This window comes from Penicillium psychrosexuale, assembly GCF_028828465.1.
Source record: "Penicillium psychrosexuale strain IBT 29551 chromosome Unknown utg000001l, whole genome shotgun sequence".
Classification (NCBI taxonomy): Eukaryota; Fungi; Ascomycota; class Eurotiomycetes; order Eurotiales; family Aspergillaceae; genus Penicillium; species Penicillium psychrosexuale.
In genome coordinates, this window is record NW_026643186.1 from 909,426 (window position 1) to 936,821 (window position 27,396).

Here is a 27,396-nt window from a genome sequence, read left to right on the forward strand (position 1 = left end):
TAAAGAATGTTCAGAGACTGTTCGATGTTGTGATCGATGCTGAAGACAATACAGAAAATTATCTGATCGAGTTCTATATCTTTATACTAGTCGAATGGAGAGACATGAAGCCCTATCTGTGCATCCGATATCCGGGGAGGTAAGTCTGGCATGATCATCCGGATTAGATGAGATGAGAGCAGGAGGGTTATCGACGCTAGTGCGCCACTGGATTCTGGGCATGATAATTGCCATTCTGGGTGCTCCCTGCTAAACTTCTCCACATTTTCCTATTTTCAGCTCGCCTTGTCATCTTTCGTTATCATGAACGGAACCACGGGGGCTCCTCCGCCTTAGGGCATCTATGGACGTTAGCGCTTAAGCATAATCTACAAGGTTGGGGCTAGTCCCGGATTGGAATCCGATCTACACCGGGTGTTGCCGGGAGTTAGATTTATATACAAGCCTAGATTGCGGCCAGATAGTCAGTTCTGCTTACTAGGCGGGGATTCACGCACTGAGAGACCTTTTTACAAACATAGCCGCAATAATCGACTCCAAATAATGTGCTCCTCCCATTTTCACTCCTCCCACTCCTCCCACTCCACTCTACTCCCCACTCAACTCCTCCTAGCATATCTAGGAAAATGATAACGAATAAATCATTAGCAAAAAATAACTGCTCCTCCGTCGTGATAATGAAAATTGCCCCTCTTCTTGATTAGCAGCATGCCTCGGATAAAGAGGCGTGTGGGGTAGCTTGAGCAATTTAAACAAGCTCTTGTCTAGTACTTCTGGATTTCAAACTTCTTGACACACTCTTGAAACTACACAATCAACACACTCCAATACTCTTTCAAACTACCAACAAGATGTCTCGTCAACTCATCTCCAGCGAGAAGTTCCCTACCAAGCCTCACAACTGTGAGTATCTGCCTGCAAAACACGTTGCATTCTATTGGAATAAATAAAGAAAGAACATCACTGACCAAGCTATCCAGGCCCTGCTGTCAAAGTCCCCGGACTCGTCTTCTGCGCAGGCCAAACTGCCACTGGAGAGATCAAGCAGGCTACTGTAAGTTCAATTGCACAAACAATTATCAGGTGTCAAGGCATTGGCTAATTTTTTGCTTTTATACAGAGAACCGTTCTGCAGAACCTGAAGGAGGTCCTCGAGCTTTCCGGCTCTTCCCTCGAGCAGGTTGTCAAGTTCAACGTCTACCTTGCCGATATGAAGGATTTCGCTGGTATGAACGAGGCATACATCGATTTCCTCCCACAACCCATGCCAGCTCGCTCATGCCTTCAGGCGGTTGCCCCCGGAAACGGTACCGTTATTGAGATTGAGTGCATCGCGCAAGCATAAATTATGATATTATGAAAATGGCTACAATATAGACGAAAATTAAAATTCTTTTTGGACTGAGTTTCAAGTTGCCCATATTATGTAGAGCGGAGTAACGATATGCTATGTAATTATTAACTACTATATTGACTAAATATGGCCTTAATTAAGTGCGGATCACTCCCGGGAGTCAGAAATATTAGTTACGTAGTGTGTGTGACTACTCCGTATTTAAGCTTCTGTTCGTAAAATCAAGCGTGTTGCCAATCAAGACGAAGGGCAATCTTCATTATCACGGCGGTGGAGCAGTTTTTTTCATGTTAGACGTGAATAAATGAATTGTTATTTCTTTTTCTTTTTTTCTATTTCCGGCCAGATAGATTAGACAGCAAGGGAATATGTTTCGGGGCTTGAAAAGGATTCGTGGCTTTTATCTCATTCTCATGACCGAGCAAGACACGTAATGAGCTAGATCGGAGGTTATCCGGAGTTAAACTTTCATGGGGAAGAAGTAATAAAACTCAAATTGTCTATTTAAAATTTTTATATGAAAGTCTATCGTAAGGTAACATAAAATCGTCATGAACGGGCAATCTCAAACTCTGCCATGTACCAGTTCTGAATCGCCTTGGTGTCACCAGTAATGGCGACGGTATCGTAACGCTCCCGAGCCTCCTTGGCTACTGTACCATTGTTGACCATGCGAGCAGCCCACTTGCCATGCTTGCGCGCAGCAGCAATAATCTTATCAATAGCAGCAACAAACTCAGGCTCGTCACCGCGAGCAGGTGTGTATCCAAGCAGAGACTGGGCAAGATCGTTGGGTCCAATGAAGACAACGTCCACACCGGGCACAGCGCAGATAGCATCGACGTTCTCGACACCGGCACGGGTCTCTATTTGAATCATGGTGATGATGGTCTCGTTGGCGGACTTCATGTACTCAGGAGTGGTGAGGCCGTGGGCAATTGCGGGGAAAGCGGAACCCTGGCCACGAACACCCTGGGGAGGGAACTTGGAGGAAGCGACAATTTGTGCGGCCTCTTCAGCATTGTTGATCTGGGGAACCATGATACCGTGGGCACCGGTATCGAGGGCACGCTTGAGGATATCGTGGGCAGGGCCACGGATGCGGATGACGGGAGAGACACCAAGGGCGGAAATGGCAGCGACAGAGTTGTGCATGGCATCGTCACCAATGTGACCGTGCTCACAATCAATAATGATACCGTCGACACCGGTCAAGGCAACGATCTGGGCCTGGCGGATGGAGGGGATGGCCATGAAGGTCATGAGCGGGTACTCGCCGGCCTTGAGCTTGTTGAGAAGTCTCAAGCGAGGGTTATCGATCGTGGTAGTGAGGGGAGTAGCGTAAGCCATTGTGATAGTAGGTATTGGAAATAGAGGTGATGGTTTGGTATTGTCCGTTGGAGGTTTGTGAGTGAGATGAAGACAAGATGTTGATGATATGCCAGCTTAAGTATCATTTATTGGTTTACGTATTCTTAAACCCCTCATTTATTTAGACTAAGATTGGAAATATCAAGCTAAAATGCGGAGCTTCGACATGGTAAACATGGAGCTCTTGCATGGAGTTAGGGCAGACTAGTGGCAAAACTTCGGAGTGGCTTATCTTGTTTGACAGTTAAAATTAGCGGCCCATCCCGAAATATTGGAATATTGTATGTGAGTCGCCCCTATGATTAGAGATATATTTTACATGGCCACTAAAACCGTCTGTGTTTGAAGGAAATCTCCACCTGCACCTCCCAAAAACTTCTTATCGACAATATGGGAGCTCCTCCCAAAGGTTAGCTCCATGCACCCCAGATTTCAACCAAACTCTCCATCCGGGGTAGTCGATTCCAATTGGACAGATAACCATTGGACGCTCGTTGGTGCGCTTATCTCCAGTCCTATCTACACGTCTCACTTATCAACTACGAATGACCGAACCTCGACCAATCTCCACCAATCAATGCCTCGAGATTTTTTGAACAGGTATCCTGGTCATCTATTGACCGAGATCGGATATTTGTAATGACTCTACGCTAAGCCGACAAGGGCAGAGACTGCGTCGAACTATATAGGGGGAGCTCAAGTATCGCCTGGAGGACATAGCCTGCAACCTGCATCACTCTGCACAGTCTCCATCGTTTATACCTGCTGTGGTCTTGGCAACAGAAGTACTACCGTCCTCATGTCCTTCCCTGTGGACAAGAAAGAGTCTATCCTGGCTGAAGACAATGTCTCGTCAGCAGAAGGGCAACTCGATGCCTACAACCGTATGCCAGAGTCCCTTCGCGGACTCAGCGACGATGAGTTTGGTGCCATCAGCAAGAAGCTCGTCCGCAAGATTGACTTCTTCATCCTTCCAACCATTGGCATCCTGTACATTCTGAACTACATCGATCGTCAGAACTTGAGTGCAGCAAAACTTCAGGGCATCATGGACGATCTGAACATGACCACTGAGCAATTCGCCACGTCTATTTCCATTCTATTTGTCGGCTACTTGCCCTTCCAAATTCCCAGCAACATCATCATTACGAAGTTCTCCCGACCAGGCATGTACATTTGTGGTGCCGTGGCGATCTGGGGTGGTATCTCGGCTTGCACAGCGGCGGTCCAGACATACGGTCAACTCCTTGCTGTTCGAGCCATCCTCGGAGCCGTCGAAGCCGTCTTCTTCCCCGGAGCCATCTATTACCTCTCTGCCTGGTACACAAAGAAGGAGCTAGGAAAGCGTATTGCCGGGCTCTACATTGCCCAACAAGTCGGTAATGCCTTCGGTGGTCTTTTCGCCGCAGCCATCCTCCAACTTGATGGACACCACGGCATCCGCGGCTGGAGATGGCTATTCATCATCGAGGGCAGTGCCACTGTCGGCATCGGCATCATCTGCGCCTGCATCATGCCAGAATTCCCCCACAACAGCCGTATCCTCTCCCAGATTGAGCGTGACTGCGCCGTGTGGCGTCTCGAGTCCGAAGCTGGTGCTGCAGAGGGCACAGAGAACGAGAGCGCGTTGAAAGGATTTATGAAAGCCCTCGCGGACCCCAAGCTGTTGCTGCTCATCATGTGCAACATGATGTCCCAAACACAAGGCTCCATCGCCAACTACTTCCCCACCCTCGTGGGCTCGCTCAACTTCTCCAGCACCATCAGTTTGCTCCTCACCGCACCCCCCTACATTCTCGCCGGCATCGTCTACTACGGCCTCATGTTCTGGTCCGACCGAAAGAACCTCGTCTACCCAATCATCCTCATGTGCATCGCCATCTCGATCCCAATGTACATCATCCCGATGGCGACTACGAGCGTCGGCGCCCGCTACTTCTCCATGATGATACTGCCATTCGCCTCCGTCGGCCCCCAGCTCCTCCTCTACAAGACCATCAACCTGCATCTTGCACGACCGGTCTCGAAGCGAGCGGCTGCCTCTGCCTTGGTCAATGCCATCGGTGGTACGTCCAACATCTGGGCCTCATACCTATACTTCGGAGAGCCTCATTTCTACGTTGCCTTTGGCACGCTTATGGGTGCTGCTGTCTTGTTCGCTATCACAATCACCGTATACCGCTGGCTCATTCTGCGCGAGAACAAACGTCTGGACTCTGGAGATCCAGTGGAAATAGCCAAGGTCGTCAAGGGTGGCGTCACAGAGGAAATGGTAGCGCTCGGCTGGCGTTACGAAATGTACTGATCAATGATTATGTTGTTTTGTTATTATGTTAATCGTGTTTGCTGGGATCGGTATGGGTTTATTGTCACATGTTATGGGATATTCTAGTTTAGGGAAATGAAAATAACAGTGGATTATACTTGGGAATGATTGAATTGTTCAAACCTGCAAAATAATAACACAAGACACATTCGTAAATAATTAAAGCATTATAAGACCGTAATTCATTTCTCTAATTCATCCAAACAAGACAAGATGAGTTTCCCAATCTGCCATTTCCGTCTTCGTTGAAAGACCTTTCTCGCCCACATCAGAGCTCCCTCCATATCACCATCACGGATGCCCACAACTTCCATTGCGCCAGGCAGGCCACCATGTATTAGCTGCCAGGCAATCAGAAAGGCTTTGTACGCAGACAGAGTAACCCATGGCGCTTCAGAGTCCAACATGAGCGTCTCGTCGAGATATCGTAAGAACCAGTTGACATGTGGTTGTATAGCTTTGGCCGTGTTGGCATCGCACAGAAACTGAGACGGTCCCAGATATGTTGACTGACTGAGAACGGCATCTATGCTTCCTTCCACAATGCCGCCAGTGTGGGATGGTGACCACATCTGCAGCTCGACCATGGCAGTCTCCCAAGTTGCAGATGGAGTCACGTTCTTTGTTTGTACCGAGTGATTACCGGGACAGATGAACGGGCTAAGTGCGACGAGAGATGATCTTAATGCGCCGAACCGTTCCATGCTCAGCATTCCTGTCATTGTAGACCAGCCTGAGATTTCCCGGGCGCTGGAGATCAGAAATTGCGCGATGTTGATGGCGCCGTACGGATCAAATGATGGAAGGGAGGCGATCTCATCACCAGAGGAAAGGAAGCGTCGAACAGTATCGGTGTATGTCACCGAGGGGCCGCCATTTCTTGCAACGAGCTGCCGATGAGCCCATTCAGCAGCAGAGGATGATGACCATTGGTCTTCTGGACAAGGCATATCATGCTTGATTTCCAGGTGTGAGATTGAGCGGGGAATGGAAAGGAATTGGTACCAGAGCGCGTCGATCTGATGCACCGCGAAAAGGGTCCGTTTGTGCGACTCGGCTTTGACAAATTCCCGCCATAATGACTCCAAATCTGCGGTCGCACCAGACTCAACAGTCATTGGTTGTGTCATTCGTCCAGCGCGAGCCAGGGAGATGATGTGCGAATGCATCTTGAGGCCGCATGCTGAATTGTCGCCACAAAGGTACATCATGGCACAGATTTCAAGGAGCAGGTATGATTGAACCAATGTGGTGATCATCGTCGAAGCGTCAGGCCTCTCTTCGTCAGAAGCAAGGACAGCTCGAGCTTTATGAAAGCAACGTATAGAAAAGCTTTCGCCTGAGCCTTCCTGGTCCCCGCATTCCGGGTCCTCGCCGTATTGATAGGCGAGGCAAAGCATACTGAGGACCAAATGAGGAGGAACTTGTGTCGGATCAAAAGTCGAGGAATGGAGAAAGGGGAGGAAATGAGAGACCGAGGCGAAAAATAAGTTGCAGCCTCGTGAAATTTGTAAGGGAGTCGGGGCCCAATCGTCTTGGAGTTGAGGGATGTCATTTGGCGACAATCTATCTAAAATCGGGTGGTTGAAATTGTATTCGACTAGACTTGTGTCGAGTGGCTCGGTTTGTGCGGTGGCCATCGGATGTAGTTGGTTGTCAAGGTGAGTGGTGGGCTTCAGGAAGGATGTCCCTAATAGTAAGCTCCGCTCCAGATCTGTAGCGTCCTGGACAATCTGATCGATGAGGATAGAGTCACTCGTCGTCGATTGTTGTAACAGGCCTCTTGTCGGTTGCGTCTTGGCTATCCCGGTCCCCGGCGCAGCAATATTTGGGTTTTCCGCGGGGTAGCCACTGTCGAACTGCTGCCGATACCGCATCACCGGATGCCAGATTGCATCACTATCAAACCTCGGCTCCTCTCCTGGGCTGGAATGTACAGATCCAGGAGAAGGCAAGCCACCCTGGCTTCCTGCAGGCGAGATTGCTGTCGGCGATACAGAAGAATTCAGCCTGTCTTGTCTGGGTGCTGGTTGACGCTGTGTCCTTTTCGTCACTCGATGCTGCTCGTGCTCTGGATGTTTTCTCTTCATGTGGCGATTGCGCAAGTCGGGACGGGAGAAGGTAGCGTGGCAGAAGTCACAGGGAAGCGACGCCTCGGCCTGAGAACGGGAGTGTAGCGTTGCATGTCGCTTGAGGTTCTCGTGTCGAGTAAATCGACTTTGACAGATGAGACATTGGAATGGCTGATAGGACGGCATCACTTTGAGCTGCGAAACGGACATGATTTGCAAAGAGGTAGGAAGAGGGCTGTCAATGCACTGGTGGGAACTCCCCGACAGCCTTGGAGCGAATAAAATCCGGGGAACGGGATATACCCCGTCGGCTTGTTCTCCGCACGACAAAGAGCTATATCCGGGCTATATCCAGGCTATATCCAAACGATTGAAACAGTACTCCGGACGAGATGATGCATTGAGAGAGCTTAGGACACGAATATTTTCGATAAATTGCCCGCGATAATCAGCTTGTTATCGTACCTCATACATGGACTAATCAACTATCTTGTGAAGACCCCCCGTGGGTCTCGCCCCCGGGGTGTCAACCGATCGTCCACTCAGCGGGCGGCGAGTTATCAGCGTCGATGCCACGTGACTTATCCGTTTTCTCCCCGGTCACGTGGAGCCGTGTCTCGACGCGTCACACAGACAGTTAGCGCTCTATATGACAAGCTCTGGAGTCAACAATTTCTTTATCTGTTTTTTGTGCGGTCTTTTGCTTTTTGAATTTGTCATATCGAGAGGGTACTTTTGAGAGGGCAGGGCCCCGGACATATTTGCACTTCTCCGAGAGTCCACAATCTCCACATCATCATCATCGCCAAAGTTTATATCAACTTTGCTGGGTGAAGCCGGAGAAAAATGGTAGCAAAACGCAAGGCCTCCGGTTCTACCGGAGACGCTGGTCGTGCGCCAAAAATCGTCCGCACAGCTCTGACTTTGAACGCCGAAGCCAGCCCAGGCCAACGATTCGGCGAGACTGTCGACTACATTCCGTTGGACCAGGATACTAGCTCGGGCCAGAGACTTGGCGAGTCTGCCGACTTCATTCCATTGAATCAGTTGTCGCAGGTAGTTGGCGCCGACGAAGAGGATGAGGAAGCGCTCGATGTGCTTCAAGGATCCCAGGAAGTGGATGAAACCTCTCTAACAAGCTCGATCCTCTATGGTATGCTTCTTTTTCACATGATATCGGTTCCTCGCGTATAGATGCTCTAGAAACTATACTAAACAACACCCAATAGGTATTGTTTCCACAAAGATCGTTGGTGTACGCTTTTACAGGGGTCGTGCCAGCCCAGGTGAACGGGTCATCATAATTCGGGATTCCAATAATCAATATGATAGCAATGCTATTAAGGTTACTAATGTCATGGGCGCCCAAATCGGCCACATTCCACGACAGATGGCAGCTAAGTTGGCGTCATATATGGTAAGAATCTCCAATCATATTGCTTCCGAGATTTTGCTAACGTTCGTTATCAAAGGATGCTCGTGATCTCATTATTGAAGGCATGCTGACTGGTGCGATTGGAGATTATACATGCCCTGTTGATTTGAAGCTGTTCGGAACTTGCGAGCCTACCAGACGATCCAATCTGAAGCAACGAATGCAGAAGGACAAGCTTCCTGTGCACCAAATGAACGAGTTGGAGCGTGAGGAACGCAAGGCAGAGAAAGCGGCCGAGAAACAGCAGAAGGAGGCCGCAAAGAAAGCTCGCGCCATGGCTCTTGGCAAAGCTGCACAATGGCAAGCCAACCAGAACCCAGAGTATGCGAACCTCTCGATTCCAACGGGTCTTGGTGGCGAGCAAAGTGAGAGCTTGGAGGAACTCCTTAACCAGAGCTCCACCTTCAATCCCCGAGATATTGGCCAGGTTGTGGAAACCTTCGGACAGAAGGAGTCTGACCTGGTCAATATGCCGATGGACGATACTCCAGCCGGCCTTTCCACCCAGTTACTTCCATATCAGCGCCAAGGACTAGCTTGGATGATCAAGCAAGAATCGCCAAGCCTTCCCGCAAGAGGCTCTGATGATATCGTGCAATTGTGGAAGCGGAAAAATAACGACTTTCTCAATATCGCAACAAATTATGCCACAGCCACGGAGCCAGCCCTCGCCAGTGGTGGTATTCTTGCTGATGACATGGGCTTGGGCAAGACAATCCAGATCATCTCATTGATTCTTGCAAATGCAAAGCCTCTCACTGCAGGCTCCTCTAAGACCACTTTGATCATTGCCCCTGTCGGTGTTATGAGCAACTGGAGAAATCAGATCCAAGACCACGCCCATAAGGAGACTGCCCCGAGTGTCTTGATCTATCACGGCTCTGGGAAGAAGGAAGCTGCAAACTTGGCCAAGTATGATGTTGTGATCACTAGCTATGGAGCCCTGGCCCTGGACTTCAACCCGAAAACCAATAAGGCGCCAGCTAAGGGCATCTTTTCGGTGCACTGGCGTCGTGTCGTACTTGACGAAGGCCATACCATCCGCAATCCCAGTTCCAAAGCCTCCCTTGCGGCTTGTGGCTTACGTGCCGACTCCCGCTGGACCCTGACCGGAACCCCCATTATCAACACTCTGAAGGATTTGTATGCGCAAATACGTTTCCTTAAGTTTTCCGGTGGATTGGAAGATTTGGGGATCTTCAACAGTGTCTTGATTCGACCCTTAACTGCAGGAGAGCCCGAGGCTCGACTGCTGCTTGAGGCTCTCATGGGCACCACCTGCTTACGACGTAGGAAGGATATGGGCTATATCAATTTGAAGCTACCCGAGATGACGTCTCGTCTCATTAGAATCAAGTTCAATGCCCATGAACAGGAAAAGTACAATGCTTTCCAGTATGTATCGTGACTACCCGCACAGTGAAAACAAATTTGCTAATAACAATCATAGAACCGAGGCTCAGGGTGCTCTTCTCGACTTCAAGGACAAAGACGGCAAAACTAAGTACTCTCACCTTCTCGAGGTTCTTCTCCGTCTCCGTCAAGTCTGCAATCACTGGGCGCTCTGCAAGAACCGCATTGATAAACTCATGGGCATGCTCGAGGAACACAAAGTCGTACCTTTGACACCTGAGAATGTCCGTGCTCTACAAGAGATGCTGCAACTCCAGATAGAAAGCCAAGAACTGTGTGCCATCTGCCTCGACAACCTTGAGCAACCCGTCATAACCGCCTGTGCCCACGCCTATTGCCGGGGCTGCATCGAGCAGGTTATCGAACGCCAGCACAAGTGTCCGCTCTGCCGCGCAGATATCAAGGAAACCAACACACTCGTATCCCCAGCTGCCGAACTGGGCGAAGACACTGACACCGTTGAGGCTGACCCCGACAGCCCAAGCAGCAAGATCGAGACCCTGGTCAAGATCCTGACTGCTCAGGGCCGGGCACCAGGCACAAAGACCGTGGTTTTCAGCCAATGGACGTCATTCTTGAATCTCATCGAGCCACATCTTAAGCAGCGCGGGATCAAGTTCGCCCGCGTAGATGGCAAGATGCAGTCTGTGAAACGCGACAACTCCATCAACTCATTCTCCAACGACCCTGAGTGTACTGTCCTCCTCGCAAGTCTGAGCGTGTGCAGTGTTGGTCTTAACCTCGTTGCAGCAAACCAGGTCATCTTGTGTGACAGTTGGTGGGCGCCTGCTATCGAGGATCAAGCCGTCGATCGGGTGTATCGGCTTGGGCAGAAGCGGGAGACAACGGTCTGGAGACTGGTTATGGAAGATAGTATTGAGGAGCGGGTGTTGGCGATCCAGGAGCGTAAGAGGAGTCTAATGCAGGCTGCTTTCCGGGAGACGAAAAAGAAGGCCGAGGATAGAGGTACTCGTGTTGCAGATCTTGAGTCTCTTTTGCAATAGAGGCGTGGGTGCTAAATGAGTCGGGTGACGGCATCATCTTCTCGGTACATAGTTAGTGGTCGACATATTTCATCTTGTTTCTTTTCTCCATCTCCCTGTCTACTTTTCATCTTCTCTTTAAACTACCCTGTCCTACACTGGTCCCTAATGAAATCTCCTATAAAATAGCCAAGATCTCGGGTTCTCTTTTTGACCTTTATGCTGGCCAGCTTTTTTGGCCTCTTTCTTGACTACTGGGGCTATCATCCGGAAAAGGGGATGGATATGCTTCTCCTGTTATGCTTAAAGAGTGCTTTTCACCAAAAATACTAAGGAAGATGCTAAGGAAGATTCTAAAGAAGACATACAGAAAAAAGATGCCAAAAAAAGATGCCGTCGTCCACTTAACAAGAATAACAATTTGATTTGCACCGCTGCATGGCACTGCACGTCAAGCGCCTCGTTGGTGGGATTAAGCCCAGAGGCGATTTCCACTGAGGCATGAAGCGAACTGGAGACTGCTAGCCTAATGAGCAACCGATTCATGTCATCAAGAAGGTCATTATACGACTCACTCCATCCAACCTCTGCGACAAGAGTTGGAAAGGGCTGCGACGGACTGTGGAGAAGAGCATCTGGCTCCTTTCGAAGACCGCGATATGGACCATTTATGAATGGCAGGTCTTAAACTGTCGTCCTAAGCAGGTGATGCCGCTGTGAACCTTCCTTTGGTGACCACAAAATTGGTCTTAGTCTGCGATCTGGATCGAAAATGATGTCTTCAGAGGGAATGTGGATTTGGATGCTTCCTTGGACTCTTTCGCAATTCTTTCAAAGTTTGGTGCCATATTTTTCGTGATTTCTCCATCTTCTGGGCTGGGAAGGGAATTCCACGCCTCTTCGGCCCCATCGTGTAATAGTGACCTACCCGAGAAGGTGGTCTATGAAGATAGATGACTTTAGAAAATACCTTAACTGCATGAAGAAGGAAAGTTGTATGAAGAAGGAAGGAACTATAGGTTTGTGGTAGGAACAAGCAATGGAGTCATGTGACCTGACCTTTATATTGTATGCCTTCATCGCCTAGGTCCTATTCCTGACTTCTTTCAGCCTGAGCCGAAGCTAGCTCGTATGTTTGTTGTCACTCTCCTGCTCTCAGTTCATCCTCTTCTATATATCACATCATATTCATCCTTCTCTCATCTATCTCTCATCTATCTTTCATCTACACCTTACTCTACTTCCTATACATTTTTATACTATAACCTGGTCATACCATCGCTTAGATCTCATTACTAACTACTTCAAGCCTGAGCCTAAGTCAGTATTCCATCTTGTTCATCTCCCTCTTTCCCTCTCGTCCTCTCTCTAAATTACCCCATCCCATGCAACATCCACAATCCCTTTGCGCTGAATTATACATTCGAGTTTCATTGTGTAATTTGACGCTGCCAATATCAAGGAGACCAAACACCTCCATAATACGTTCACCCTATCATGGTGTCAATTCCCAGGCGCAAATGCTCAAACCGTGGTTCTCAGTATTTCCATCGTTTATCGCCCAGGAGGTGGGAAGCAAACGGCTAAATCTGCTTTTTTCGGTTTTCTTCATAGCGGTATGCCCAGACTCGAACAAAGCGAGGTATGTTCCGGTTATTTAATCAATATATCACATACTTATTATCTAGAATATGTGCAGACCATCGTCTCCCGCCCTGCCACTGGAAACAATTAATGGCTAAGGATTCGACGACGTGATATTTTTGGGCCAGCGCTGTTAGCTGGCAAAAGCGGATGGACTCGGGTCGAAACCGTGGAAGAAATGAAGAAGGCCACCGTGGTACAGGACGCACACCTGCTGTTATGGATGAGAACCCCAAAGAAGCTGTGAAACCACAATCGTCTTGATTGGACACGGTCAAGCCCAAACCGGTGCTGTCACGCTTAGCCCTCAGCACGCAGCGAAACAGTATTTGTCTAAAGCCGGGCTGATTGCCGCTTTGGATACCTTACCGCCGAATATTGGCCTGCTAGTTTTCAATGGGGGCTTGCTATTTAGGGACGTGGGCCAAGATAGCCTCCGAGGTACAAGGAAAAGGGACATATGACACACGAATGTCCGAAGAAGAAGTCGAACCTGCCCGTGGGAGTTGCTACCGCAACTAATCAGTCCCGCAACCAGTTCTGCATTACCTAAATAAGGAATTGGAAGATGATGCGGATCCGAGAAAAGCGAGTGCCTAGGAGAAGTCTCTATCCTAGGTGGCAAGTAGGGGTGGGACGAGACACTCTTGTCGAGACGCTCTTGTTGAGACGGCAAGCTCCATCGATCGGCGTTCCTATATATATGTTTTGGGTTCCGGTAGAAGCTGGTGTTCTCTATTCGGAGCGGCGTTTGTGGGGAGATTACTACTCACCCGAGGGACGCATATCGCGGCATCGCAGTCGCATCGTCGACGAGATACTCTATGTCGGACCGGAGCAGGATCCTCCCTCGCCACTCGTTATCCCTCAGCCGGTGCCTTTACTTAAATAACATTTCCCATTTATACTAACGGTGGCCCTTATCCCCCCGAGATCCGGCCGTATCGAGCGGGGGAAGACAGATATAACAGTCTACGGGATCTCTACGGATAGCGCGACCTTCAACTTCTACCGTATCAACCAAAGGAGCAAGGTGAGTTAGCAAGTACTTCTTTATATATTGAATGAAGGTTTCTCTGGAGCTACACGCGAGCTCTTGCAGATCTGCCACCTCGAGTCACTGGCAGAGAGCGGAAAGCTGAGCCAGCGACTCCTCGCCTGGAGACATTCTTCCAAGGTGTCTCAATCCATGAAGCAGCCGATGCATGAAGACTCGTTATCAACTTATCATTATATCCTGTATTATATAAATCAATGTTGTTTCCCGGACCTTTCTTGTCGCAGTAATATTCATATATATTAGCCTATCTACCGACTATCGAGACCGATAATCAATACCGGTCTTCGATCCAAGCTAGTTAAGCACCGAAGACGTCCCCTAAAGCTACGAGCGGAAGACTTAGACTAGAGGAGACCCTCGTGGTGATGCTACTTAGAAGCTACATTGGTGATTGTAGTCGTAATAGTTAGACTTGGCAATATTGCCAATGTTATTCACCATCCAGAGGTGGCTATCTATCGTTCTAGATGTTATGATAGCCGTGCTTGCCTTGTTGTTGAGCTCCGGAATCCGTGGGAGCCGAATACGCAAGCTGAGCCTTGTTTAAAATTATGAGTTTTAGTTTTTCCTTGACTGTATGCTAAGGGTAAGCGTGATAGCACTGGTTTGGGCTCGACCGTGTAGGGCGGTTCGCCCATTTAGGGCTAAACGATGACTGTCTTGGCCACTTCATCCATTTCTTTTATTTTACTGCAATCAATTTTACTTGAACCTCTTCATTCCACATCCACAATTATATGTAGCATTGGCTTGACCACGACTGAAAATGTCCAGTCCGTCTTCTTTCCTCCGCCTCGTCCCTAGCAAAACCCCGTGTTCTCGGAAACTGTTCAACCTCCACATCCCTTGCTATGTGAAGCCAAACGCCTCTGCTCGTCGCGCAGGTATTACAAATGTTGGCATTGATAGAGTCGATATTGCCGTGGCTGCTGTTCCACGCGACGGGGCATCTAATATGGCAGTGTCGCGTGTCTTCGCAGAGGTGGGCCATTGGTGTCTTCTTGCTTCCCCGTCTTGTCTGGGGAACAAAGTCACAATTTCCATCTGACCATTTGTTAGATATTTAACGTTCCAAAGTCGAATGTCGGAATTATTCGTGGCGCGAAATCAAGGGAGAAAACGTTGTGTGTTGCCGATTTGGAGATCGGAGACGACGGCGAAGAAGCCTACTTGCAGCGTGCGACACAAATATTAAAGGACGCTGTCAATACGCGAGACTCCTAGTATAAATTTCGAATTTAAAGCCTGTTGATTCCCACTTGCTAGCTCATATTTTTGTCTCTATTCGATTCTTGTTTGATCCCGTGACGCCGTCACTGTGATTTTTTTTTTGGCGGAGCTCCGGGCGAACATCAACCTCCGACCACCCCGAACAGATCAAAAAACTAGCCAGTATGACAGAGGATACACACGGCGACATGGAAATTGACACAAATGTCTCTGTAACGAAAGCTGCGAAGCGCAAAGCGCCAGAGCCAAAGCCAAAAATTATCCATTTCACGTCGCGCAATCCACCCTGGACATACCTCAAGCTCAAGCTGTAAGCTATCCGTCGGCTTTTTTGGTCCGCCAGAAATAAAGCTAACATTGCAATCTTAGTGTCTCCCAACCAGGAAGTGCACCACAACCCCTCGATGCCCTCTCCGCACGAACCTACCTCTCCTCCGCATTGTCGCAATTCCTCGGCCTGACAGGAACAGCCATTCCGATCGACATCCTGAAGATCGAGGATGGATCTCCATCAACCACGAAGTACCATATTATGTGGATTCGCGTCCCTCGCGAGGATGCCTCGGCCGTCGTGAGCGCCGTGAGCTCATGGATTGGCGGCGGAAATAATTCGGCAAGCTCTGGGGATGTTGCGTGGAGAGTTTGCGCCAAGGGAAACTTCCTAGGTGCTCTGGTTGCTGGCTCTGGGGCCGATTTGTTCGTTCCCTAGGCTTGCTGGCTGTACTCTTGCTTCAAAGCGAGTACGAGAACCGATTTTGAACTATGACTAGTCTATATATTTTGACTCTTTGTCAAAGGATTGCCCTCGGGCTATGGTGAGACCCATCCGTCTTTACTGGCAATTCACGCCTGATGTCGTGCATACTACGTGTGACTAGGCATGGGTGTGGCTGCAGGGCTGCTGCAGTAACCGCCCACGATATATGCGACGACAATGCCAGCTCCAAATGGATCGAGATTGGCTTGGTTCCATACCGCGAGCCGGGCAATAATCGAATCCCTGAGACTAAGCTTGTGTCCAGCTCCATGGGAAGGAATAAGACACAGATAATTGGCCTACATCGGCGGCTGAAGACATATACATACTAGCACTTTGGAAAGTTCGCGTGCGATGAGGACAAAGGAAATAAATTTTGGAGACAATGTCAATCTATGTACGCAACCAACTGCAACTGCAAGACAAGAATGAACTCCCTTTTTTTTTTTTGTGGTTGATTTTTGGAGTCAACATGACTCAAATGAAAACGCCATGACCCACGCGTTTGTCAATTATCACAAACAATTTGATGCCGCTTATTAAAATGCACAATTAATTTTCACCCTGCCAGGAAGATTACCGGTTGTATTTCCCCCTGGTTGTTGGTGACAGATTTTCAAGGAAGATGAAGATCAGACTGATGACCCAGTAGTCTTGGGACGAATGCTTTCCGAAATTGTAGATGCAGCAGACGACGAAGACGACGGGCTGGCAACCATCTTAGCTCTAAGTGCACTGCGAATATCGTCGACGCTCCGCTCTTTCCATTCAGGGTATCCTAACTGGCTAAGAGGGAATAGAACGAGGTTTTCAGCACGCGACATGAAGTCTTCGACATTTGGTCGGGGCACAGCAGTCATGATATCCATTTCCACGGCGATCTGTCGGCAGTAGGTGTCCAGCGGGAGATCGTTTACATCCTGACCGAAGGGGTTCTCGATTTCGCTGCCGATCGTGGCTAAGCCGAGGATGATATAGGCAGCCACTTCGGGGTCTGTTAGAATTTCTCTTAGGCTTGTAAGGGGGATTCAGTGGTTCTTACCAATTGATGCTGGAATGGTGATCCATTTTAAGGCATTGTAGAGTTGGAATGGAAGTACCAGGATGTAGATCCATGAGATCTGGGCAATGGCAATGCTGTATGCGGTGGGCAAGGGGGTGTCCAGGACACGTTCTGTGCCGGTCAAGATCTCATTCAAGGTGGCCATCATGGCGACTTTTGTTCGGTTAGAGTTGGAACACACAAGATAGGGGGTTAGACACTTACTAGCTTGTCCTTGGTGCAGAGTCGAAACCAGAGTACCGTTGACTACACATGAATCGATATACGCGGACAGATGGTTGAGGATCTCCAGGGGCAAATGTCCGAGAGGCTTCTTCGACCGTTTGATATACTTGCGAGGGTTTGACTCGGCGAAGGACATGCCAAGGTACTCTCCTGCGGACTTCCAAGTGGATTTAGGCGGAGGGTTGACAACCATGCGGTCGTGGGCATCACGGGCAAAGGTATCAAGGTGTCCAACCAGGCCAGCCAGATCTTCGTATGCGATATCGGGTTCGAAGCGGAGCTTGTGTTTAAGGGAGACGGCGAAGGCCAGAATGAGGTTCATCGCGGAGCTATAGACAGCTTGTTAGAATCAATACCAGAATAAACTCCAGGGGTATCACGTACAGTTTTCTCAAGATGTCATCTTTTCCTGCTTCGCCTTCTCTCTCGCCGGTATTGATCCAAATTGTACGCGAGAGATTGCGAGACGTTTGAATGAGCTGGGCCCAATATTTGCGCCCGTCTGCCCATCTGCAGTGCAAGCGGTTAGTGTATAGCTCGAGTTGAAGCTAAAAACCAGGGAATAGTATACCTCTCATATGCAGTTGAGCTGCGGAATGACAACGCCAAACCTACCACGAAACCCAGCACGGTGAGCAGGATGTTGTTGATACCGACTTGTTCGCGTCAGTATATAACTCAGAATGTTCTTTGATCTATCACTTGGGGATTACTCACGGTCATGGACCAACTTCGAAAAGACAGTAACAGCGGTCGACCAGAGAGCGATAGTTACAAGCGGCAGGATCATTTTTGGCATGACACTGCCGTGCAATCGCAACATTATCGGCCACTTGGAATGCTTTTCCATGTTTCGGGGGCCATGCTAGGTCAAGAGTATGTTAGCCTGCCTGTCTAGAATCCTTCCTAGTCTTCTGTTCGTGTTTTATATAGATCATCTCACAGCCATGACTTACAAAGTACCGGTCCAACTCGCTTGTATCCCGTCGATCAAGCTTGAACTGCATGTCTCGCGAGGTAGCCAGATGTTCCAAGAATGTTGGCCGATGAGTCAAGGGTCCAAAGGAGACCTGCTCCTGCTCATGGATCGGTGCCGTTTGATGATGGGCGTGTGAGCGCATATCTGCGGCGACTGGTGCAGCAGTACAGTCTGCTGCTACTGCTGCTGCTGCTGGCGCCGGCGCCTCAGCTGCGGGGGCACTGTGGCCTTCGGTCATGGCGAAATGAAGAAAACCAGAAAGAAAGGGAAAAAAAGGAGAAAAAAAAAAACGAAGGTGGATGAAGTCGGAACTGGGCCAGTTCTGATTTCAATGAATTTGACTAGAAGCAAGGAAAGACAGTACTGATCTCAACAAATATTAGAAGAAAGGAAATACATAAACGAATGTCGAATATGGGAAGAGAAGGTCTTCTAGAAGCCTCAACACGAAGAAAAGGAAGAAAAAAGAAGGGGAAGTTAAAGTGAAACACGGGCAACCTATTCGCTTGACAGCAGCGTTTCAACGGGGATCTAGACTATGGTGGAGTCGACGGACACGTCCGCATGTTTAATTTTAGCCCTCCAGGAGAATTTTCTATTGTGTTTCTATTGGTCTAAGCAAATAAGAGGGGATTTGGTCGCGAATCGTCCAGATCGTGAGTGGGCTTAGGGCTCGTGCTGCAGATTATGGAGTATGGATTCAAGCGCTTAATTGTACGTCAAGCGTGTAGACAGGCGTAGACAGTAGACAATGCATACTATAGAAAAATACACAAAATTATATCAACGAAAAAGAATACAAAGTTAAAATTTGAAACAGGGGTACTATTCATCGTCATAACAAATGCCAAGTGTTCCGGTGTCTCGGCCAGAAGGGTACCTAGAGCTAAAATCGGTGGTTTATTGATTCTACTTGTTCAAAAGGCCTATAGCCCATGGTTATATTGTATATTGTTCCATATTTCTTACTTTATAGTACTTTATAGTACTTCCCATCACTCGCATGTCGTTCCTTCGTATATTAATTCTCCGTTGGCGACAGCACTAATCCCAGAAAGGAAAAAGTATCCGGCGCATATGCACCCCTGTTTTTCCCGCCTCGGCTTTTCCCTTTTCCTACTTTGTGGGATCAGACAACATAAGGAAAATGGAACGAAAGGCGCTCGAAACGTTGCTCAATCTGGATGAGATCGAAGATGCCGCCACGAAAATAGTGAATAAAAAGGCATGGGCCTATTATTACTCGGCATCCGACGACAAGATCAGCAAGCGCAAAAACAACGAAGTCTACCGCTCCATCCAATTGCGGCCAAAGGTCTTCATCGACTGTACACAATGCGACTTAAAGACAAAATTGCTAGGAAATCCCGTGTCTCTCCCAATTTATGTTTCCCCAGCGGCTATGGCCCGCCTAGGGCACCCCACTGGTGAAGCAGGAATCGCAGAAGCATGTCGCAGCTTCGGTGCAATGCAGATCATTTCCAACAGCGCGTCGATGACGCCCGAGCAGATCGTCGCAGGCGCCGCCTTGGGCCAAGTCTTTGGCTGGCAACTATATGTGCAGAACGACCGAACCAAGAGCGAACGTATGCTGGCTCGAATCAACAAGTTGAGTGCAATCAAATTCGTGACCCTGACACTGGATTCCCCCGTGACCGGGAAAAGAGAGGACGACGAACGCAGCGGAAACGTCATCGCTTCCGAGGCTCCATTCCAGGGTGACAACAATGAGGGCGCGCCACCCACCCAGTCTGGAGACCCAGTCTTCAAGGGAATGGATCCTTCTCTTACATGGAGAGAGACCCTCGGCTGGTTGGCAAAGCACACTGATCTTCCGGTTGTTCTCAAGGGCATTCAGACACACGAAGACGCGTATATTGCCACGCAACATACGCCCCAGGTCAAAGGAATCATCCTTTCAAACCACGGCGGTCGGTCGCTTGACACGGCTCCTCCTGCTGTCCACACCCTGCTCGAAATCCGGAAATACTGTCCCGAGGTCTTCGACAAGATTGAGGTGTGGGTCGATGGCGGGATCAGAAGGGGAACTGATGTGGTCAAGGCTCTTTGTTTGGGTGCTCATGGTGTTGGACTAGGAAGAGCTCCACTCTGGGGGTTGGCGGCCGGGGGGCCGGATGGCGTCAGAAGGACACTGGAAAGTATGATGAGCAAAACTCGAGGTTTTCCGTAGTAATTTACTGACAGATCTTAGTCTTGACTGAGGAGACCAAGACATGTATGCGACTTCTCGGCGTACAGAATGTTAATGAACTCGGGAAACAGCACGTACGTTCCCCGGCTTCTCAGTTTGGGGTCTTGATCTACACGTGAACTAACCAATATGTTGTCCAGATAAACACTCGACTGGTAGAGAAACAGATCTACGATGGACCATCTGGTCTTGAGGCCTATCGGTCGAAATTGTAGAATTGATTGCTGCAGGGAAATATGGCCAAAGAAGAATCTCTCCTATTGCTTTGTGTGGGTTTACCCATCTTTGCATAGAGTTGTCTCGGCATTTAGCCCTCCATATATACTTTTTCTCTCTTCTACGCGATTTAGAAGCTGTGCATCTGCTCCAGAATGACGTTATGAGACTCATGCTGTCGTAGATATTATCTTACACGAAATGCCAGAAAGCTGAAGTATGAATGAACTGTTGATATTGCAAATGTCAGATCTAGTCTAAGTTATCTAGAACAAAATAGCACTGTCCAAGCTGGAGAATCCTGCGGCTACGCCACCTTCATTCACCTCTTTCCCTTTGGTCCTCAACAGATACCCGCCTTGTTGATTGTGCAAGATCTTCCCAGTACTTTCCCAAAGAATGGTACCATAAATACCAAGCTCAGAGATGACATGTCCCCGAAGGACCTCGCCATCATTCCGTAGGGCAACATTCTGAGCATTGGCTGCAGGGTTGATGAGTTCCATAAGCACCCAGCCTCTCCAATCAGATTCCGGAATAGATCGCAAAAAGGTTGGAATATCAGATTTGTAAATATTGTTGCCACCTCCTTCACGCTGTGGTTTGAGCACATGGTTCATGGCTGTATCTGGGTTGAGGGCTAGATCGCGGCCTTGACTGTCAACCGACAGGTCATATTGCGGAGCAAAGGTATCCCGAACTCTTTCAATAAGCGTAGTCTCAACCCCCTTCAAGAAGCTTGCGAGATGATCTGGCCCTTTCGGCTCTGCTAAGACCTGCTGGACTTTCTTGCAGCCAGACAGCTGATTGAGCACGGAAGGGCACTTGATCGCCGCCGAGCGCTCCAGATGAGTTCGGGCCAGCCAGTCACGGTTGGATTTGTACTCGTCTGGTGCATAGTAAGCTCGAAGATAAACAGTTGTTACCTCGAAGGTTGAGTCGGGTGAGTGAGGAGGCTGGTATAACAATGGTCGTGCGGAGTTGGAGCTGGGAATGGATGTCTGATCCAAGATATCGACGCTGGCCACACGAAAGACTGGGATGTTGTGAACTTTCTTGAGCTGTGTCGAGAGTGCATGCTGATCAAAAACGTTCCGCTCTGATTCCTGGACTATAAAGAGAACACAAAGAGGTAGGGCCGGGGTGGACTTGGACATCCCGTAGGCCTCATGGGCTGCTGCCAAACCTGCTGAGAGGGTTTCCACTGCGGTGTTTTCCGGTGGAACCTCGGATTGTAGCAGAGGGTGGGGTGGATAGTTGATTGAGGAACCCGGCGGCGAGGAAAGAAGCTCGGTGTGCATTTTTCGCACAAGAGCCGAAAGCCCTCCAAACGATGACGAGATCGTGTTAAATTCAACCTGCTTTAGAGCCGTGGCACCTGTAGGCAGAACATGGGCCATGTAGTCGGACCGGAAGAGGCCCAGTGACAGGTCTTGAACATATCCCTCCTTCTTCACATCCTGATGAACCTTCCACAAGTTCAAAACAAAGTCATCAACTTCAATGAGCCTGAAAATGGTCAATAATGAACATCTACCATACTAGAGCAGAAATATCCTTACTCTTCCACAATCTTCCCCAGCCATTCTTCATTGCATGTGATCGTAGCATAAAGTTTGTTGTAGATCTCTTGGAGAGCAGTGGCTTCCTCGAAGCAAGTCCGAGGAAATGGACTGGGAAACAATGTCACCGGTGCATTTGTAGCCAGCACCCCATTTGGATCTAGGCCAGCTGGGACAATTGCTGGGGATGGTCGAACAGCGAGACCATTTTGAATAGCCCAGTCTTTCACAGAGGTGACAAGAAACTTTTGTTGAGCTGGAGACAGATCTGGCGGATAGTTTGAATAAATTGATTCTGCCATATTGCTAGTGAATAGGAATTGATTTACTCCGGCACTCAACGACCTTCTCAAGTTGCGTAAATTGTTCAAAGATTCCAACCTCGCCGAGGCTCCCCCAAGGTTCTTGGGGATTTGTAATTGGCGGGGCATTTTGCCGACACCTGAGGCAGAAATCTAGACTCGACCGCCCGAGTCTCCCGCCTTCCTTTTTCGGAATAATTGCCCCTTTTGGCCTAAAATGTCTCACCGCCTATTCAAACACTGGCACAAAAAAAGAGCTTCGCGCATAACAAAGATTGGGAAGGAAGAGGGTGGCGTGTTTTCTTTTGATTGATATTCCTTCGCTTTGTTTTCTTTCTTCTCTTCCCTTCTCCCCTATCCTATACCCGGCTCTCTTTCTTTTGAAGCTCCTCGTTCACTTCGCTTTGACATATCATTAGCTCAATGCTTCATTGTCGGCTTTTACATCCTTCGGTTTGCACTGACTTCACTTTTAATTTGCATTGGGGGCCTTAAAATGGTAAGTGATGTATCTTTCCGAACTTGACCCTTGTCAAGTCGCGTCATTGAGACAAATGCACTGGTTCGTCTGGACCGCAGCCCGCTGATCCAGTACAGGCCCCCCCCCCAAGCAAACATGACTTTGACCAAAGACCCTTTCCACTGGACCCTTGATGAGGTTGTTACATTCTTTTGTCATGAAAGGGCCGGGGATTGGTCTTATAATCTGGCTTGCCCAGATCTTATGGCTCTCGAGAATTCCCTCCGAGAACATCTAGTCACCGGCTCAGCTTTGCTCTATATCACAGAATGGCAGGTGAGAGACCTTGGCATAAGAATTATCTCGCAGTGCCAGTATATTCTGAGAGCCAGTAAATGGCTACAGGCACGATCGCCAAAGTTCTATCAGTTGGAGCAACCGCAGCCTCCTCCTAAAGCATTCCTCAATGGACAACTTTCTCCAAAAGGCCTCGATGATCCCGTCAATACCACCCCCCTTATTAATGATCACATCGACCTTACCCTCTCTGATAATCTCATCAGCTCCGCTCCTGTCCTTGATCGTCCCTCACTACCCCAAACAGCGAAAAAGAAACCTCGCCGGATGGAGACCACCGTCATCGAACGCCCACCCACACCTTCTCTCCCGGATACCCTCACTCCCAATGAACCTGCTCCGAACTCCGGCTTTGGGCACAAGGACTTTCTTGATTATCTTGCTAAGACTTACCCCCCAAACGATACGGATATCCTCCCACTTCTTGGAGATTCTAGCTCCGAGGCCGAATATGATACAGAGACTCGCGAGGAAATGGAAGAGGATGAGGGGCAATCCTCCCCGGATACTTCTGGGAACCTGGAAGATACTGAGTTTAATGAAATCGTCGATGAATACATTGATACACGGAAGACCCAGTTCATCGACATTCGGTTGCCGAAAGAGCTGCCGAAAGCATTTCAAATTTGGACCAGGGGCCAAAGGCTCCCGAGCATGAAAAGTCAAATCTCGACACGGCTCGCTCACCTGGAGAAACGTTGCCAAGCCCTCCGCAAAGCACTCGCAGAGGCGCAACATTCATCCCGCTCGTCCTTACTTCAAGCATGTGCATGCCTCGATCCCACTGTGATCGATATCTTCTTGGATCAATGGAAGCTATCCGTTCTGGAGCAAACTAGCCCGCCGCCAAAATTTGCTCGTCCGCCACGCACCCCGCGGCCAGAAAAGCCCAATGTGAATTTGGACGGGGAAGAGACTCTCAGTTCAGAGTCGGATTTCGTGCACGACACTGGAGATGAGATGGAAGATGAATCATCAGAACAATCGGAAGATGGATCAGAATCGGAAGGCGGATCAGAGCAATCGGAAGACGCCCTTGTTTCCGATCTCGAACAGAACGAGGCTGCACCGGATCACGAAGAGCCACGTTCTCGCACAGCTTATCGAGATGGACCGTTCCGTGACTCCTCTTCAGACGAGGACCTCAGCCATCTTTTCTACAAAGAAGAGAATTACGAGCCCCCGGTCGCCAAGAGGCGCCGCCTGAAGACAGATAGCGTCCACAGATATAGTCCAGCTTCACCACTGATACCGATGACAACTTTGCCCTCGAATGAGGGTAAAGCAGAGGGTCAGGTAGATGCACAAACTTTTCCTATCATCCCGAAGCGCCTCAACACTAGGTTCGTGGACTTGACGAGTGACAACGGCAGTGACAACGGCAGTGAAACTGACGACGCTGTGAGTATTTTTGACGATGTCTCGCCTATGCTGTGGGCAGCTATCGAGGAAAGTGGAAACCGACGTCATCTTGTAGCGAAAGCACTCATAGGTCTGCCGAAGAATCGGTTCAACCAACTTTCTAAATATCTCAGGTCTTACATGCTCTGTGTATATCGAGAACATATGCGAGATGCACTAAAACACATGTCTGACGATTCATCGGTGATCGAGGGAATGGACGCCGAGGAGAGCCATTCTGCAATGTTAATGGCCGCCTTGTTCGTGTCGTGGGTCAACGTTATCCAAGTCCCCTGTGGCGCCTTTACAGTAAAAGAAATCAAGGCTACGCTTATGGCGGTCGGAGAGGACAGCGATGAAGACCAATTCGCGCAATTTTTTGGGTGTTTGAACGATCTTCTCTGGAGATGCAGAAAGTGGATGGATTTGTCCTCTCATGTCCAACCCGACGAAATGAACCCATCCATTCGACGCAACGGCAAGCGGAAATTGGCCAACCCCAAAATCACTTTGTCTCGGGCCCAGAAGGAAGGCCAAGAACGGATAGACAAACAAGCCGAGGCTAAAAGAGTGCTTGCGTCTCGGTTTGCCCAAGGGAATGCTCCTAAGGAAAATATTCCAAGGCCGGTTTCGTTCCGACTTCCCATGATATGCCTAGACCCCTATATCGCGCAATATGTCAAATCCTACCAGCTCTCTGGAATTCAGTTTATGTTCCGAGAGGTTATTGAGAACAAAAGACAAGAAGGGTGTTTGCTAGCCCACACTATGGGGTTAGGCAAGACGATGCAAGTGTGAGTGATGATTGCGATGCGATATTGTCCCATTCATTGGGACCCAGTTAACCCTTTTTGCCTAGTATATCCCTTCTTGTTACAATTTCCGCTGCCGGGGCATCACAATTCCCGGCCATTCGTGACCAAATCCCTAAAGAATTGCGACAATCCAAAACCCTGCTACTGTGCCCAGCATCGCTAATCCAAAATTGGTGCGATGAGTTTGCAATGTGGTCCCCCGAGAACCACCATCTTGGCAAGGTTCGAGCCATTCCGACAAAAAACCAGCTCCTTGACCGGAACGAAGAGATTCGCGCGTGGAATGAGGAGGGTGGTATACTGATTCTCAGCTATAACATCTTCCGCATTCTCGTGAAGGAGGACAATGCAGAAAAGAACGAGGAGCAGGGACAACCATCGGTCAACAAAAATGTCAAAAACTGGGTGTTGAACAGCCCAACTCTCGTTGTGGTCGACGAAGCTCAGAATTTACGCAACCATGAAAGCCAGCTTGCCGAGGCAACCTCCCGTCTGCGCACTCGGAAGCGGATTGCGCTCACTGGCACTCCGATATCCAACGGTTTGGAAGATTACTATTGGATGGTTGATTGGGTTGCCCCTCAGTACCTGGGAGACTTTGCTGATTTCAATGATCAATTCATCAAGCCCATCGAAAATGGCTCGCAGATTGAAAGTAGCAAGTTTGATCGAAGAGAGGCACTCCAGCGCCAGGAGCTGTTCCTTCGCATCATCAACCCCAAGGTACAGCGAGCGGACATGTCCTCACTGATAAACGACCTGCCGCCAAAGTTCGAGTTCTCTGTTTACTTCGAGCCGACCAGCATTCAAAAAGCTGTGTACAACATCTTTATCAAAGGTGTAGCACTGAGGAATGAAGCGGGTGTCCGCTCGGAGCTTATGTCTTGGCTGCCTCTTCTCAAGCTTTGTTGTAATCACCCGGCCCTTTTCAAGGCGGAACTGGAATCCCGGAAGACCAAATATGTATCCGGTAAACAGAAAAGTCCTAGCGGTGATGACCCGGGTAATAATCTCGGGTCTAATCTCGCACCTAATCCGGGACCTAACCTCGCATCTAATCTCGCATCTACCATTCCTGTCGAAGAGCAAATCATTCCCAGGTCAATGTTATCTGAACTGGATGATGTGTTCAAGGAGGCTCCTAACTTGCTAGAACCGAGCCTATCCAGCCGGGTGATGATCCTCAATGAGATAGTCAAGCAGGCAATCTCCGTCGGGGACAAGATCCTAGTCTTTTCTTCCAGTATCCCAACGCTGAAGTATCTGGGGGAGATAATGGACGGAGCACAGATCAAGTATTCTCTCCTCCACGGCAATATATCTCCAGCGAAGCGTGGCGAGGTAGTTCGGAGCTTCAACAACGATCCCTCAACCTACGTCTTTCTCATCTCCACCAAATCCGGTGGCGTTGGCTTGAACATCCAGGCCGCGAACCGCGTTGTCATTTTCGATTTCCAGTTCAACCCTACCTGGGAACAGCAGGCAATCGGACGCGCCTACCGCATTGGTCAGAAAAAGAAAGTCTTTGTGTACCGAATGGTGGCTGGTGGCACCGTTGAGGAGAAGATCTACAACAAGACGATTTTCAAGAGTCAGCTTGCCGGCCGGCTTCTCGATGATGAGCACGTTGCTCGTATGGGCTCGAAGGCCTTAGAGCGGTATCTGGTTCCCTGGGAAGAGAGTCTCCACAAAGGCGGGATTGATGAAACTGCGTTCGCGACCGATCCCGAGATGATGGGGAGAGTGAAGGCTGAATGCGCCGAGTCCATCCTCAAGATCAAACTTTGTGTCGATGAAATCGACCCCGAGGACAGATTGACGCTTGAAGAACAGAGATTGGTCGAGAATCAATTGAAACTTCGACTTGCGTCTATGGGATCGTGAGGTTTTGTCTTTGTTTGTATTTTTTGGTCTTTTCTCTTTTTGTTTGAATGATACCCATATAGTAGGAATGATATGTAAGAGTCTTTGATTGTTTTTCCTGTAAATAATAGAAGGTAAAGCGTGCAGAAAATAGCGGGCAAAGGCGTTGTCTCAGCCCAAGGCTGTCGACTTCGCTTAAATAATATATTCTGGCTCTCACGTCAAATCACAGTGCAGTCGGTGGAAAGTTAAATGCATTGGCTCGTATCAAAGTGTTAAATCTGCAACGTTGCCCC

At 49.0% G+C, this 27,396-nt stretch overlaps 11 protein-coding genes across 11 annotated transcripts; 7 read left to right on the forward strand and 4 right to left on the reverse strand.

Moving 5' to 3' along the window:
* Nucleotides 1–851: 851 nt before the first annotated feature.
* N7518_000335 (RidA family protein) lies at nt 852–1,345 on the forward strand (the record flags this gene model as incomplete). Its single annotated transcript, XM_057181263.1, has 3 exons — nt 852–903; nt 981–1,054; nt 1,121–1,345. 3 exons carry the CDS (start codon nt 852–854, stop codon nt 1,343–1,345), a joined length of 351 nt encoding a protein of 116 aa, XP_057046613.1.
* A 558-nt stretch (nt 1,346–1,903) lies between these two features.
* On the reverse strand, nt 1,904–2,704 carry N7518_000336 (HpcH/HpaI aldolase family protein; the record flags this gene model as incomplete). Its single annotated transcript, XM_057181264.1, has 1 exon — nt 1,904–2,704. The coding sequence occupies one exon, from the start codon at nt 2,702–2,704 to the stop codon at nt 1,904–1,906; it is 801 nt and encodes a 266-aa protein (XP_057046614.1).
* An 820-nt stretch (nt 2,705–3,524) lies between these two features.
* N7518_000337 (uncharacterized protein) lies at nt 3,525–5,030 on the forward strand (the record flags this gene model as incomplete). The annotated part of the gene is made up of 1 exon (XM_057181265.1): nt 3,525–5,030. One exon carries the CDS (start codon nt 3,525–3,527, stop codon nt 5,028–5,030), a length of 1,506 nt encoding a protein of 501 aa, XP_057046615.1.
* Nucleotides 5,031–5,233: 203 nt separating this feature from the next.
* Nucleotides 5,234–7,333, reverse strand: N7518_000338 (transcriptional regulator family TF; the record flags this gene model as incomplete). Its single annotated transcript, XM_057181266.1, has 1 exon — nt 5,234–7,333. The coding sequence occupies one exon, from the start codon at nt 7,331–7,333 to the stop codon at nt 5,234–5,236; it is 2,100 nt and encodes a 699-aa protein (XP_057046616.1).
* A 636-nt stretch (nt 7,334–7,969) lies between these two features.
* Nucleotides 7,970–10,975, forward strand: N7518_000339 (DEAD/DEAH box helicase; the record flags this gene model as incomplete). Its single annotated transcript, XM_057181267.1, has 4 exons — nt 7,970–8,276; nt 8,353–8,540; nt 8,596–9,953; nt 10,009–10,975. 4 exons carry the CDS (start codon nt 7,970–7,972, stop codon nt 10,973–10,975), a joined length of 2,820 nt encoding a protein of 939 aa, XP_057046617.1.
* Nucleotides 10,976–14,424: 3,449 nt separating this feature from the next.
* N7518_000340 (DUF167 domain-containing protein) lies at nt 14,425–14,882 on the forward strand (the record flags this gene model as incomplete). Its single annotated transcript, XM_057181268.1, has 2 exons — nt 14,425–14,640; nt 14,718–14,882. The coding sequence occupies 2 exons, from the start codon at nt 14,425–14,427 to the stop codon at nt 14,880–14,882; spliced, it is 381 nt and encodes a 126-aa protein (XP_057046618.1).
* Nucleotides 14,883–15,052: 170 nt separating this feature from the next.
* Nucleotides 15,053–15,597, forward strand: N7518_000341 (uncharacterized protein; the record flags this gene model as incomplete). The annotated part of the gene is made up of 2 exons (XM_057181269.1): nt 15,053–15,198; nt 15,258–15,597. The coding sequence occupies 2 exons, from the start codon at nt 15,053–15,055 to the stop codon at nt 15,595–15,597; spliced, it is 486 nt and encodes a 161-aa protein (XP_057046619.1).
* Nucleotides 15,598–16,277: 680 nt separating this feature from the next.
* On the reverse strand, nt 16,278–18,150 carry N7518_000342 (bestrophin family protein; the record flags this gene model as incomplete). Its single annotated transcript, XM_057181270.1, has 7 exons — nt 16,278–16,630; nt 16,688–16,861; nt 16,913–17,262; nt 17,318–17,443; nt 17,505–17,589; nt 17,651–17,798; nt 17,890–18,150. The coding sequence occupies 7 exons, from the start codon at nt 18,148–18,150 to the stop codon at nt 16,278–16,280; spliced, it is 1,497 nt and encodes a 498-aa protein (XP_057046620.1).
* Nucleotides 18,151–18,972: 822 nt separating this feature from the next.
* On the forward strand, nt 18,973–20,339 carry N7518_000343 (uncharacterized protein; the record flags this gene model as incomplete). The annotated part of the gene is made up of 3 exons (XM_057181271.1): nt 18,973–20,071; nt 20,125–20,198; nt 20,265–20,339. Coding segments are annotated over 3 exons (1,248 nt in total), but the record flags the coding sequence as incomplete, so codon positions are not given.
* A 267-nt stretch (nt 20,340–20,606) lies between these two features.
* On the reverse strand, nt 20,607–22,204 carry N7518_000344 (glutathione synthase; the record flags this gene model as incomplete). Its single annotated transcript, XM_057181272.1, has 2 exons — nt 20,607–21,849; nt 21,903–22,204. 2 exons carry the CDS (start codon nt 22,202–22,204, stop codon nt 20,607–20,609), a joined length of 1,545 nt encoding a protein of 514 aa, XP_057046622.1.
* A 616-nt stretch (nt 22,205–22,820) lies between these two features.
* On the forward strand, nt 22,821–27,121 carry N7518_000345 (putative SNF2 family helicase/ATPase; the record flags this gene model as incomplete). Its single annotated transcript, XM_057181273.1, has 2 exons — nt 22,821–25,216; nt 25,282–27,121. 2 exons carry the CDS (start codon nt 22,821–22,823, stop codon nt 27,119–27,121), a joined length of 4,236 nt encoding a protein of 1,411 aa, XP_057046623.1.
* Nucleotides 27,122–27,396: the final 275 nt, after the last annotated feature.